General features: G+C 45.7%; 1 protein-coding gene across 2 annotated transcripts in view; it reads right to left on the minus strand.

Moving 5' to 3' along the window:
- The window catches only part of LOC147116901 (uncharacterized), a 148,936-nt gene that overhangs the window by 104,801 nt on the left and 29,576 nt on the right, over positions 1-14,559 (minus strand). The window contains exon 3 of one of the 2 annotated variants that reach the window (XM_085987347.1): positions 7,717-7,803. The exons of the other annotated variant lie outside the window; for it this stretch is intronic. Coding sequence (XP_085843473.1) covers positions 7,717-7,803 — 87 coding nt within the window. The remainder of the gene's footprint in view (positions 1-7,716; positions 7,804-14,559) is intronic. 2 annotated transcript variants of the gene reach the window in all.

Consider the following 14,559-nt stretch of genomic DNA (forward strand, 5'->3'; position numbering starts at 1 on the left):
TCTGATTCTTAAACCTGCCAGTTTATATTGAGGACGATGTGCTAATAAAAAAGTTGGAGTCGTGGAACATTAAAATTTGCTCGGCAATAAAAAGGAGATACTATCCAGGAACGCAGGTAGCAGATGGAACCCGTTATGTAAAGGTGCGGTTCCCAGAGGGGGTGAAGTAATTGCCGTATAGCATGAAATTCGAGACAATGGAAGGAGTGCAGTACTTCCGGGTACTGCATGATAACCAGGTGAAGGTTTGTTATTATTGTCTTGGACACGCCATTTTGTAAGAAGCTGTCCAGACTTGTACTGTTATAACTGTGTTGTTGGGGGTGGGTGGGTGGGGGGGGGGGGTGGTCCCAGTGGAGAGAAATCTAGAATGCTAAAGAGAAAAGACAAGGAAGCAGTGCAGGAAAGTGATTGGGGTAAGGATAACCAGATTGTGTCAGGAAGGGACAGAGTGTACAAGCAATGGAGTGCACTAACAAATAGGGTCCGGGTAAGAAAAAATGGCAATAAGACAAATAGGGCCATAGTACAAAAAAAATGTTAAGATGTCTAAAAATGTTAAAAAGACAAATCTAAAGGCACTGTATCTGAATGCACAAAGCATACATAATAAAGTACACAAATTAACAGTGCAAATAGTTGTAAACGGATACAATATAATTGCGATTACGGAGACATGGCTGCAGGGTGACCAAAGCTGGGAGCTGAATATCCAAGGATGTTCAATATTTAGGGAGGACAGGCAAAAAGGAAAAGGAGGTGGGGTGGCGTGGCGTTGTTAGTAAAAGATGAAATCAGAGCAATAGTGAGAAAGGATATTAGCACAGAAAATCAAGATGTAGAATCAATCTGGGTGGAACTAAGAAGCACCAAGGGGCAGAAAACATTGGTGGGAGTTGTCTATGGGCCTCCAAACAGTAGTGGTAATGTAGAGGATAGCATCAAACAGGAAATTAGAGATGCATGTAACAAGGGTACTACAGTAATCATAGGTGACTTTAATCTACATATAGACTGGCCAAACCAAATTAGCAATAATACTGTGGAGGATGAATTGTGTATGAGATGGATTTTTAGACCAGTACGTTGAGGAGCCAACTAGGGAACAGGCTATCCTAGATTGGGTATTGTGCAATGAGAAGGGGTTAATTAATAATCTTGCTGTGCGGCGTCCTTTAGGGAAGAGTGACCATAACATGATAGAATTCTTCATTAAGATGGAAAGTGAAGTAGTCCAATCCGAAACTAGGGTCCCAAATCTAAACAAAGGAAACTATGAAGGTATGACGAGTGAGTTGGCTATGATAGATTGGGGAGCTTCATTAAAGGGCATGACGGTGGATAGGCAATGGCTAACATTTAAGGAACGAATGCATGAATTGCAACAGTTATACAGGAAACTTTGGTTTATCCGGAGGTTAACTGTCCGGAATGCTCGAGTCACCGGCAAAAATCAGGAGCCGTTTCGTTAGTTTTTTTTTTCTTTTCAATGCTTTTTTTTCACCAGTCAGGCTCTGCAAGGTCTCGCTGAAGCTATTGCTAAGCTACAGAGATGCTTGCAAGGTACGGCCGACTGTTTAGAAGCAGCAACAGGGTTTGTTGCCAGATACGGAGCTCAAAATCTCTGGGCTAGAAATTCAGTGGGCTTTGCGCCCAGTTACCGCCCAAATAGGGTTTCTGCGCCAGTGTAAGAGGGTGCGCTGATATTCAGCGCTGCGGTAATGGCGGCGGTAGCCGGTAGCGCTGCGCCGACACCGATGGCGTCATCGGTGTGCGCAGTGCCCCAGTTCCGCCCCGCTTCCGGCCCAAACCCCATATTTAGTTGCGGCCGCCTCTTCTGCAGCGGCCGCAAACAGCGATTGAAAAACGGGGCCGTACTGCTGCGCTACTGGGGCGCTTTAAGGTGGAGGTGCGGCCGGCCGCTTTTTCGGCGGCTGCCTGCCCGCACCTCCTTCCCCGGCCTCCTCCACCCCCCCCCCCGCGGCATTGCCGGCTGCTTTCCGTGAGCCCGGCACTTCTCCGTGGTGCCGGGCTCATTTGCCGGCACAATCCAGCGGCGATCTCGCTGTTGCAGGCACCTCCCCCTTAAGAGGAGGAGGAGGCCTGCAGTACCGCAGCCTGCCGCTCCGCAGCGGGTGGCGCAGCGGGGCCTACAGCGCAGAAATTCAGTTTCAGCGCCCCAAGCGGGGGCGGGCACACCCTGGAATAGCGCCCGGTTCCGACTTGGGGCGCAAAAGCCGAATATCTGACGGGCGCACCTGGCTCCGCGCGCATCGCTAACTTTTGGGCGTTAGCCTGCTGGCGGGCCTTAACTGAATTTCTAGGCCTCTATGTTTCAACATTCGCGCTGGTTTGTCCGGCAGTTTTGATGGGACGACAACAGCTCGGTCCCGTCGGTGCCAGATAGCACAAAGTTTCCTGTACATTCCTTTCTGGCGCAAGAACACAAAAGGAAAAGCGGCCCAACCATGGCTAACAAAATAAATTAAGGATAGTATTAGATACAAAGAGGAGTCATATAAAGTTGCCAGAAAAAGTAGCAAGCCTGAGAATTGGGAGCAGTTTAGAGTTCAGCAAAAAAGGACCAAGTGATTGATTAAGAGGGGAAAAATAGAGTAGGAGAGTAAACTTGCAAGGAACATAAAAGCAGATTATAAAAGCTTCTACAAGTATGTAAAAAGAAAAAGATAAGTGAAGACAAATGTAGGTCCCTTACAGTCAGAAACAGGAGAATTTATAATGGGGAACAAGGAAATAGCAGAGCAATTAAACAAATACTTTGGTTCTGTCTTCACAGAAAAGGACACAAATAACTTCCCAGAAATGCTACGGAACCAAGGGTCTAGTGAGAAGGAGGAATTAAAGAAAATTAGTATTAATAAAAAAATTGCGCTGGAGAAATTAATGGGACTGAAAGCCAATAAATCCCATGGGCTTGATAATCTGCATCCCAGAGTACTAAAAGAGGTAGCCATGGAAATAGTGGATGCATTGGTTGTCATCTTCCAAATTTCTATAGATTATGGAACAGTTCCTACAGATTGGAGGGTGGCAAATGTAACCCCACTATTTAAAAAAGGAGAGAGAAAACAGGGAACTACAGACCGGTTAGCCTAACATCAGTGGTAGGGAAAATGCTAGAGTCTATTATAAAGGATGTGATAACAGGACACTTAGAAAATATCAACAGAGAGTGCTGCGAGTTGGGTGAGTCAGGGAGTCTTAACTGTTTGCTGAAATCAAACTTTTTGTTTCACATTTAGTTACTGTTTAAAATCTAAATTTCCCAGCTTTAAGCAGGGTTATAAAAGGGATATACAAGGCCTACGATTCAGAGCAGCTGAAGGCAGTTAATTAGGGAAACTAGATTAAACTGGTTCTCCTGTAGCAGAACCCAGCAAGATCCGTTGTTTCAGGGCCTATAAAAACAGGCTTTGAAGTGCGGTTTAAACAGAGTGCTGCAAGTTGGGTGAGTCAGGGAGTTAGGTAAGGAGTGGAAAGAGGAGCCCCCTTGCTTCGCCTTTGTTTTTCTTATCTTTTCACCCTGTAGAAATTGGTTCTTACTTTACACCAAGGAAAGAGTCCGAGAGTGGGAGCAGTCAAACAACAACAACTGCAAAACCGCTAAAGTGACATCACAACCAGGGAAGGAGCTGATTGGCAAGTAGGACCTGGTGAGTATTTCTACAGTCCAGTCGTTAAAGTCAAAGTAAGGTCTCCAGTTTAGAGTAAGTAGTTTTTAAAGGGCAGTAAAGTCCCTAGTGTATTTAATATTCTTTAATGTAAAGGGAGTAAATTTAAGGGTAGGATATGGCAGGGCAGCTCGGCTGCATGGAGTGCTCCTCCTGTGCTATGTGGGAAGTCAGGGACACTTTAGGTGTCCAGGGCGAACACATGTGCAGGAAGTGTCTCCAGCTGCAGCTACTCGAAATCTACGTTTCAGAGCTGGAGCTGCAGCTGGAGTCACTGTGGAACATCTGCGAAGCTGAGATCTTCGTGGATAGCACGTTTAACGAGGTGGTGACACCGCAGGTAAAGAGTGCACAGGCAGACAGGAAATGGGTGACCGCCAGACAAAGTAAAAGAACAAGGAAGGTAGTGCAGGAGTCCCCTGGGTCCATCTCCCTCTCCAACAGATTTTCCGTCTTGGATACTGATGGGGGAGATGGTTTCTCAGGGGAATGCAGCAAGAGCCAAGTCCGTGGCACTACGAGTGGCTCAGCTGCACAGGAGGGGAGGAAAAAGAGTGGGAGAGCAATAGTGATAGAGGATTCCATCGTAAGGGGAACAGATAAGACATTTCTGTGGCCGCAGACGTGACTCCAGGATGGTATGTTGCCTCCCATGGGTAGAAAGAGGGATGAGGTCCTGCAACAAGAATTTAGGGAGCTAGGTAGCAGATTAAAAAGCAGGACCTCAAAGGTTGTAATCTCTGGATTACTCCTGGTGCCACGTGCTAGTGAGTATAGGAATAGGAGGATAGAGCAGATGAATGCATGGCTAAAGAGTTGGTGCAGGAGGAAGGGCTTTAGTTTCCTGGATCACTGGGTCTGCTTCTGGTGAAGGTGGGACCTGTACAAGTCGGACGGGTTGCACCTGAACCAGAATGGGACCAACATCCTTGCGGGGAGATTTACTAGTACTGTTGGGGGGGGGGGGGGGGGTTGGGGGGTGGGAAGGGGGGTTTAAACTAACTTGGCAGGGGGATGGGATACAGAGTGGAGCTATAGTAGGGGATGATGCACAGCCAAATATAGAGGAAAAAACAAATCAGCCTGGAAGGCAGAGCTAATATGTAACGGCACAAGGCAGTATGGCAAGGCTGGATGGCATTTATTTTAATGCAAGCAGTCTTGCGAGTAAGGCAGATGAATTGAAGGTTTTGATGAACACATGGGAGTATGATATTGTTGCTATCACAGAGACATGGCTGAGGGAGGGGCAGGACTGGCAGCTCAATATGCTGGTGTATAGAATCTTCAGGCGAGACAGAGGGGGGTGTAAAAGAAAAGGGAGTGTCGCAATATTAATCAAGGAGTCAATTGCTGCTGTAAGGAGGGATGATATCTTAGCAGGTTCCTCTAATGAGGACATATGGGTAGAATTTAAAAACAAAAAGGGGGCAAGCACTTTGCTGGGAGTGTACTATAGGCCCCTAAACAGTCAGGGGGGGATAGAGGAACAGATATGTAGGCAAATCTCAGAGAAATGTAGAAATAATAGGTTAATAATAGTAGGGGATTTCAACTTCCCCAATATTAACTGGGATAGTCAGAGTATGAAAGGTTTAGAGGGTGCGGAATTCTTAGTGCATCCAGGAGAGCTTTTTGAGCTAGCATGTAGAAAGTCCTACAAGAGAGGGGGTGGTACTGGACCTAATTCTAGGGAATGTAGCCGGGCAAGTGGTAGAAGTGTCAGTAGGAGAGCATTTTGGTGACAGTGACCATAATTCGGTGAGAATTAAGGTAGTCATGGAAAAGGACAAAGATGGACCGGAAATAAAGGTTCTAAATTGGGGGAAAGCCAATTTTAAAGCAGGATCTGGCCAAAATGGACTGGGATCAGATACTTGTAGGAAAACCCACATCAGAACAGTGGGAGTCTTTCAGAAAGGAAATAGAGAAAGTACAACGCAACATGTTCCCGTAAAGGTCAAGGGTGGGACCAACAAACCCAGGGAACCTTGGATGTCAAGGGATATACAAGAATGGATTAGGGAAAAAAGGGAGGCTTTTGGCAGATACAAAGGACTAAACAGTGGAAGCCCTAGAGGAGTATAGAAAGTGCAGAGGGGTACTTAAAAAAGAAATTAGGAGAGCGAAGAGGGGGCATGAAAAAACACTGGCAGGCAAAATAAAAGAAAATCCCAAGGTGTTTTATAAGTATATTAAGGGCAAGAGGATAACCAGGGAAAGAGTAGGGCTCATTCGGGACCAAAATGGCAATCTGTGTGTAGAGCCGGAAGATGTAGGTGAGTTTTTAAATGAATATTTTGCATCTGTGTTCACTATGGAGAAGGATGATGTAGGCATAGAAATCAGGCAGGGGGACTGTGATATACTTGGACAAATTAGTATTGAGAGGGAGGAGGTACTAACGGTTTTAGCGGGCTTAAAAGTGGATAAATCCCCAGACCCCCGATGAGATGTATCCCAGGCTGCTGTGTGAGGCAAGGGAGGAGATTGCAGGGGCTCTGACACAAATTTTCAGAGCCTCTCTGGCCACAGGGGAGGTGCCAGAGGACTGGAGAACAGCTAACATAGTACCATTATTCAAGAAGGGTAGTAGGGATAAACCAGGGAATTACAGGCCAGTGAGCCTAACATCAGTGGTAGGGAAATTATTGGAAAAAATTCTGAGGGACAGAATTAGTCTCCACTTGGAGAGGCAAGGATTAATCAAGGATAGTCAGCATGGCTTTGTCAGGGGAGATCATGTCTAACCAATTTGATTGAATTTTTCGAGGGGGTGACTAGGTGTGTGGATGAGGGTACTGCAGTTCATGTAGTCTACATGGACTTCAGTAAGGCTTTTGACAAAGTCCCACATGGGAGACTGGTCAAGAAGGAGACTGGTCAAGAAGGTAAGAGCCCATGGGATCCAGGGCAATTAGGCACATTGGATCCAAAATTGGCTTAGTGGCAGGAGGCAGAGGGTGATGGTCGAATGTTGTTTTTGTGACTGGAAGCCTGTATCCAGTGGTGTACCGCAGGGATCTGTGCTGGGTCCTTTGCAGTTTGTAGTGTACATTAATGATTTAGATATGAATGTAGGAGGTATGATTGGTAAGTTTGCAGATGATACGAAAATTGGTGGAGTGGTAAATAGCGAGGAGCGTAGCCTTAGGCTACAGGACGATTTAGATGGGATGGTTAGATGGGCAGAACAGTGGCAAATGGAATGTAACCCTGAAAAGTGTGAAGTGATGCATTTTGGGAGGACTAACAAGGCAAGGGAATACACAATGAATGGTAGGACCCTAGGAAGGACAGAGGATCAGAGGGACCTTGGTGTGCATGTACATAGATCCCTGAAGGCAGCAGGACAGGTAGATAAGGTGGCTAAAAAGGCATATGGAATACTAGCATGGAATAGAAGAGCAGGGAGGTTATGATTGAGCTGTACAAAACGCTAGTTAGGCCACAGCTGGAATACTGTGTGCAGTTCTGTTCGCCACACTATAGGAGGGATGTGATTGCATTGGAGAAAGTGCAGAGGAGATTCACCAGGATGTTACCTGGGCTGGAGCACTTCAGCTATGAAGAGAGACTGGACAAACTGGGGTTGTTTTCCTTAGAGCAGAGAAGGCTGAGGGGCGACCTGATTGAGGTGTACAAAACTATGAGGGGCATAGATAAGGTAGATAGAAAGGAACTTTTCCCCTTAGTAAAGGGGTCAATAACCAGGGGGCAGAGTTTCAAGGTAAAGGGCAGGAGGTTTAGAGGGGATTTGAGGAAAAACTTTTTCACCCAGAGGGTGGCTGGAATCTGGAACTCTCTGCTTGAAAGGGTGGTAGAGGCAGGAACCCTCACAACATTCAAGAAGCATTTAGATGAGCACTTGAAACGCCATAGCATACAAGTCTACGGACCAAGTGCTGGAAAATGGGATTAGAATAGGCAGGGCTTGATGGCCGGCGCGGACACGATGGGCCGAAGGGCCTCTTTCTGTGCTGTATAACTCCATGACTCTATAACTGTATAATTAGACAGTTACCTGCACCAGGTGGTAAAGGAGGTGCATTCAGTTTAAAATTAACAGCGGGTACAGGCACAAAATTAGTCAAGGATCCATATCCACGTTCTGAAATGAATAGAGAACAGAAGTACTCAGTCAAGCATTGCACTCCACACAAATCCAAATATGGATGATAGCAGATACATTAGCACACCTACTCTAATCATCAAATTTAGCCAACTTTAATAATAAATTCTTTTCCCACCTACTCCAACCAGCAAACCCAAACGAACCTTCTATTATCTATCTAAATGCAAATTTTTCTTTCTTTCTAATTAAAAATATTGTAGTCTAGAAATTGCAATCCTGGAGCGCAATTCTGGGGTGCAGGAGGAAAAAGGGAGGGAAGGCAGCTTTCCATCCTATTCAAAAGAAAGAAAAAAAATCAGAAAATTGCAGGTGGTTGGGGGGGGGGGGGGGGGCGGGGGTGGTGGGGGGGGCGGCAGGAGGGTAGGGTGCTTCTTCTGCATGCCCATTTACCTTCCGCTAGTACATTGGGGTGTGTTAGGAGCATTCCCAGGCTACCCAGGGAATCCTGCAATATGTGCCCCAATAAATCCAACTATGAATATGCATTAGGTTCAATTCCGGGTCAAGTGAAGTAAAAAAAGTGAAAAATCTAATTACCGTTGCAGAGTGGCTCTACCGTTCTGTCAAAAGAAATAGAAAAATAAAAATCTCTCGCTCCTCCTTTCAGAGTAGCAGGGTGCTGCTCCAAGATTCTTATTTGTCCACCGGGCAGGCTATAGCACAGCTACAGTCGCAGCTGTTCCCTCCTAATAATTGGATGGTTTTGTCCCCAGTATATCCTGATTTTCCCCCTTGTGTCTGTTCTTTGTAATACTATAGTCCCGATTTTAACTCTGAGCATGTTCAGGTCAAGCGCTGTACGGGTGGGAGGGAAAGCATTGTGGACTCCTCAGTTTTAACTCCACGGCGTGCGTCTTTTTTTATTCAACAGGTTCCCCGCCTGGAGGTCCGATCCCGGGGGAGGGTAGGATCCTCGACTGGCGTGGTGGGTGATTTGATCCCCGAAGGGGTTGCTTTCCCCGATCCAGGGTTCTTTGGCATAGGAGGGGAGGGGGGGTCCGATGGGTTGGGGTTGGTCGATGGCAGGGAAGAAGGTTGCTTGGTGGGCTGGGAGTAAGCACTCTTGCTCCTCCTGGCCCACAAGCAGTGCTGTAAGGCAGTGGTTCTCAAACTGGGGTCCGTGGTCCACGAAACATTGCCCAATTGTCCTTCTATCTCCCTCCCTACTGTAAATGGTTAGTGCAAAGTGTCTTGCTTACAGATTGCATACCAGTTTGGCTTCTGAAAGCAAACACTCTGCTCAGTGGTTGGGTTTAAGTATTTTTAGCCCTCCTCATACCTCACTTACCAATTGAAGCATTTACTGTTGACGCCAACTAAGCTTTATAAATGGAAATTCTCTGACTTCGGGGACTGATCGATGGTTCTGTTATCCAATCAGCGCCTTTGTCGGTGGTTTATTTGGAACGTTACTAACAGGTTTCATCCAATCGGCACGTGGCCAAGATGGGACTTCCCGCGTGTGAAGGTAGGTTGAGGCGCAGTAGCCTCAACCTACCTTCTAGCGCGGCCTCTTGGTACCTTCCTGATTCAATCACGTGACATGGCTGCCCTGCCGGTTGTGGGTTGCAGAAGAACCCACATGCGGCAGCGGTGAATCAACAGCAGGCCCGCTCAAACACCCCCGCTGCAGGATTTGGGCCTGTAAGACAAACGTACATGGGGACCCTGTGAATGTGAATTGCGAATCAGTAGGGCAGCGAGCGACAGCGCAGGGATTATGTAATGAGGAGCCGGCAGCGTAAACTACATCAAGTGTATCTATCCCGAGGGTGAAGGATGGAGGAGAAACACAGCAGCAACATCATCTCTAGCTTTGCGCAAAAGCTTAAACTCAGCAGGTAAATGCAGCATGGATCAGCCTTCAGATTGTATTAAATAAAATTTGGATCATCCCAAGCATCCAAATGTGATTCTGAACCAACCCGCCTCACTGAAGCCTGAGTGAAATTGGCACAATTAATCTTAATCCAATGAAGAGCAGCCTGCTTAAATTGATGAATCAGCTATTTTGATTTCAAGTAGAGCAAACAGAAATAAACAAACCATGGAATGAAATTTTATGTATGTGAATTGATATTTCCGATTTGCTGGAATGGCTTTTTTCAGAAATTAAATTTTTTTTGGGGGTGGGTGAATCCAAGAATTTAGAAGTGAGTGTGGGGCTCTAGCTAAAGGGGGACCAAGCTAAATTGAACCAAAAGAATGATCAGAGGGGTCTTAGGGATAGGGGACAAATGAACACATCTTTCTAACAGGACACAGAGTCGTAAATGGGGGCCTACTGAAATGTAACATGAAGGAATAACTAGGTGGATTTAGTTTTTCCATCTAATTTTCTCCCTTCCTGACTTGAAGCTACCAAGTCTTGGTATAGGTGCTGGCTGCCCTGTGGTACCTTGTTCATAGTATCCAAGTTCACATGAAGAATGGACATAAGTATTGGCATGCTATGATCTTGTCCTCATCAGTGGCCACACAAGTGCACTTCCAGCAGGAGCCTTTGAATAGTAATTAAGATTGGGAAATTTGGCCCCTTCTTAGAGTAGGTTGCTGACACCAATTGTAGTGATCCTCTGCACTCTGACACCAGCCAAGTCATTGGAGACCAGGGATCTAACCTGAGACCTTCCTGATCTGTGAAGAGTGTCACACTTGTGAGTGCATTTAACCATGGAGTAATTGGAGGAGCTCAGGTGACATCTGGCTTACTGGAGGGTTAAAGTGCTGTCACTGAACGGCTGCAGGGCATCCTGAAGGGGGAGGGTGAACAGGCAGAGGTCGTGGTTCACATTGGGACCAACGACATAGGTAGGAAGAGGGATGAGGTCCTGCAGCAAGAATTTAGGGAGCTAGGTAGCAGATTAAAGAGTAGGACCTCAAAGGTTGTAATCTCTGGATTACTCCCAGTGCCACGTGCTAGTGAGTATAGGAATAGGAGGATAGAGCAGATGAATGCATGGCTAAAGAGTTGGTGCAGGAGGAAGGGCTTTAGTTTCCTGGATCACTGGGTCTGCTTCTGGGGAAGGTGGGACTTATACAAGTCGGACAGGTTGCACCTGAACCAGAGCGGGACAAATATCCTTGCGGGGAGGTTTGCTAGCACTGTTCGGGGGGGTTTAAACTAAAATGGCAGGGGGTTGGGAACCTGAGCAGGGAGACAGAGGAAAGGAAAACAGGGATAAAAGCAAAAGATAGGAAGGAGAAAAACAAAAGTGGCAGTCAGAGAAATCAACGGTTTAAATCAAACGTGGCCACAGTAAATAATAATTCTAATAGGTCTAAGAGCGTTAAAAAAACAAGCCTAAAGGCTTTGTGTCTTAATGCGAGGAACATTTGTAATAAGGTGGATGAATTGGCTGCGCAAATAGAGGTAAACGAATATGATTTGGTTGGGATTACAGAAACATGGCTCAACGATGGCCAAGACTGGGAACTCAGCATCCAGGGGTATTCCATATTCAGGAAAGATAAGCAAAAAGGAAAGGGAGGTGGGGTAGCATTACTGGTTAAAGAAGGGATTAATACAATTGTAATGAAGGATATTAGCTCTGATGATGTGGAATCTGTATGGGTAGAATTGAGAAATACTAAGGGGAAAAAAACATTAGTGGGAGTGGTATATAGACCTCCAAACAGTAATGCAGAGGTTGGGGATGGCATTAAAAGGGAAATTAAAGAAGCGTGCAATAAGGGCACAGCAGTCATCATGGGTGACTTTAATCTACATATAGATTGGGCCAACCAAATTAGTAATAATACTGTGGAGGAGGAATTCCTGGAGTGTTTACGGGATGGTTTCGTGGACCAATAAGTCGAGGAACCAACCAGAGATCAGGCCATCTTAGACTGGGTATTATGTAACGAGAAAGAATTAATTAGCAATCTTGTTGTACGAGGCCCCTTGGGTCGGAGCGATCATAATATGATCGTATTCTTCATTAAGATGGAGAATGAAGTAGTTAACTCAGAGGCAAGGGTCCTCAATTTAAATAAAGGAAACTACGATGGTCTGAGGAGCGAGTTGGGTAGGATTGATTGGGGAATGGCACTCAAAGGGTTGACGGTGGATAGGCAATGGCAAACATTCAAAGACTGAATGGATGAGCTACAGAATTTGTTCATCCCAGTTTGGCATAAAAGTAAAACAAAAAAGGTGACTCAACAGTGGCTAACAAGGGAAATTAGGGATAGCGTAAGATCCAAGGAGAGGACATATAAATTGGCTAGAAAAAGCAATAATCCTGAGGATTGGAAGCAGTTTAGGATTCAACAAAGGAGGACAAAGGGATTAATTAAGAAAGGGAAAATAGAATATGAGAGTAAGCTTGCAGGGAACATAAAAACTGACTGTAAAAGCTTTTATAGATATGTGAAGAGAAAAAGATTGGTGAAGTCAAGCGTAGGTCCCTTAGTCAGAATCAGGGGAATTTATAATGGGAAACAAGGAAATGGCAGACCAACTAAATACATATTTTGGTTCTGTCTTCACAAAGGAGGACACAAGTAACCTCCCAGAGATGCCAGGGAACATAGGGTCTAATGAGAGGGAGGAACTGAAAGAAATCAGTATTTGTAAGGAAATGGTGTTAGGAACATTGATGGGACTGAAGGCCGATAAATCCCCAGAGCCTGATGGTCTACATCCCAGGGTACTTAAGGAAGTGGCCCTAGAGATAGTAGATGCATTGCTGGTCATCTTCCAGAACTCGATAGACTCTGGAACAGTCCCCATGGATTGGAGGGTAGCTAATGTTACCCCACTATTCAAAAAAGGTGGTAGAGAAAAAGCGGGGAATTATAGACCGGTAAGCCTGACATCGGTAGTGGGGAAAATGCTAGAGTCGATTATAAAAGATGTAATAGCAGAGCACTTGGAAAGCAATGACAGGATCGGACAAAGTCAACATGGATATACAAAAGGTAAATCATGCTTGACTAATCTACTGGAATTTTTTCAGGATGTAACTGGTAAAATAGATAAGGGAGAACCAGTGGATGTGGTGTATTTGGACTTTCAGAAGGCTTTCGATAAGGTCCCACATAAGAGATTAGCGTGCAAAATTAAGGCACATGGAATTGGGGGCAACGTATTGACTTGGATAGAGAACTGGTTGGCGGACAGAAAGCAAAGAGTTGGAATAAACGGGTCGTTTTCCGAGTGGCAGGCAGTGACTAGTGGGGTACCGCAAGGATTGGTCCTAGGACCCCAGCTGTTCACAATATATATTAATGATCTGGACGAGGGAATTGGATGTAATATCTCCAAATTTGCAGACGACGCAAAGCTGGGTGGGAGGGTAAGCTGTGAGGAGGATGTCATGAAACTCCAGTACAATTTGGACAGGTTGGGTGATTGGGCAGAAACATGGCAAATGCACTATAATGTGGATAAATGTGAGGTTATCCACTTTGGTGGCAAAAACAGGAAGGCAGATTATTATTTGAATGGCAATAGATTGGGAGAAGGGGAAGTGCAAAGAGACCTGGGTGTTATTGTGCACCAGTCGCTGAAGGTAAGCATGCAGGTGCAGCAGGCGGTTAAGAAGGCAAATGGTATGTTGGCCTTCGTAGCAAGAGGGTTCGAGTACAAGAACAAGGATGTCTTGCTGCAGTTGTACAGGGCCTTGGTGAGACCGCACCTTGAGTACTGTGTGCAGTTTTGGTCACCTTACCTGAGGAAGGACGTTCTTGTCATGGAGGGAGTGCAGCGAAGATTCACCAGGCTGATACCTGGGATGGCAGGAATGACGTACGAGGAGAGATTGTGTCAATTGGGCTTATATTCACTGGAGTTTAGAAGATTGAGAGGGGATCTCATCGAAACCTATAAAATTCTGTCAGGTCTGGACAGACTAGATGCAGAAAGGATGTTTCTGATGGCCGGGGAGTCCAGAACCAGGGGTCATAGTCTAAGGATAAGGGGTAAGCCATTTAGGACTGAAATGAGGAGGAATTTCTTCACCCAGAGAGTGGTGAACCTGTGGAATTCTCTGCCACAGAGGGCGGTGGAGGCCAGTTCATTAAATATATTCAAGAAAGAGTTGGATATATTTCTTGAGGCTAAAGGGATCAAGGGATATGGGGAGAAGGCAGGGACAGGGTACTGAATTTGGATGATCAGCCATGATCTCACTGAATGGCGGAGCAGGCTCGAGGGGCTGAATGGCCGACTCCTGCTCCTATCTTCTATGTTTCTATGAGGCGTAGCAATAAATTGTCAAACATCACACCAAGGATAGACAGAGTCTGCAGCGAGAAGCAGCCATACTGATATCTAAGTAAATACCTGTTTTCATAAAAACATTATTAAAACACTCTTTACATACAGCACTTTCATATTATGAATATTCGATAGTATTATAATTTAGATTGGGGGGGGTGGGGGGAGTCCGTGATTACTAATCAATTTGAAAAGGGGTCCTTCAAGCAAAAAAGTTTGAGAACCACTGCTGTAAGGGCACTTTTTCTTCCCCAAAGCTGTTCTCGCCTCCCTTGAGCTGCTGGGTTTCTCGAGGCCTGGGAAACCTGGTCAACCTGGGTTAAACCTGTAAGATGGGTTAAATGTGAGGCTCCCAGCCAAATTAAAATATTTAAATGGTCGATTGCCCGCCCCTTGTGCTGCCTCCGTTAAATCTGGAAGTGGGCGAGTTGGAGGCGGGTTGGATCAGGTTTGAGATCTTTCAAATTTTTTACATCTCGACCCCAACCTCAACCCATTTTTGGGGGTTA

Source organism: Somniosus microcephalus, chromosome 5, assembly GCF_052327205.1.
Source record: "Somniosus microcephalus isolate GS21.2 chromosome 5, FLI_Smic_1.0, whole genome shotgun sequence".
NCBI lineage: Eukaryota > Metazoa > Chordata > Chondrichthyes > Squaliformes > Somniosidae > Somniosus > Somniosus microcephalus.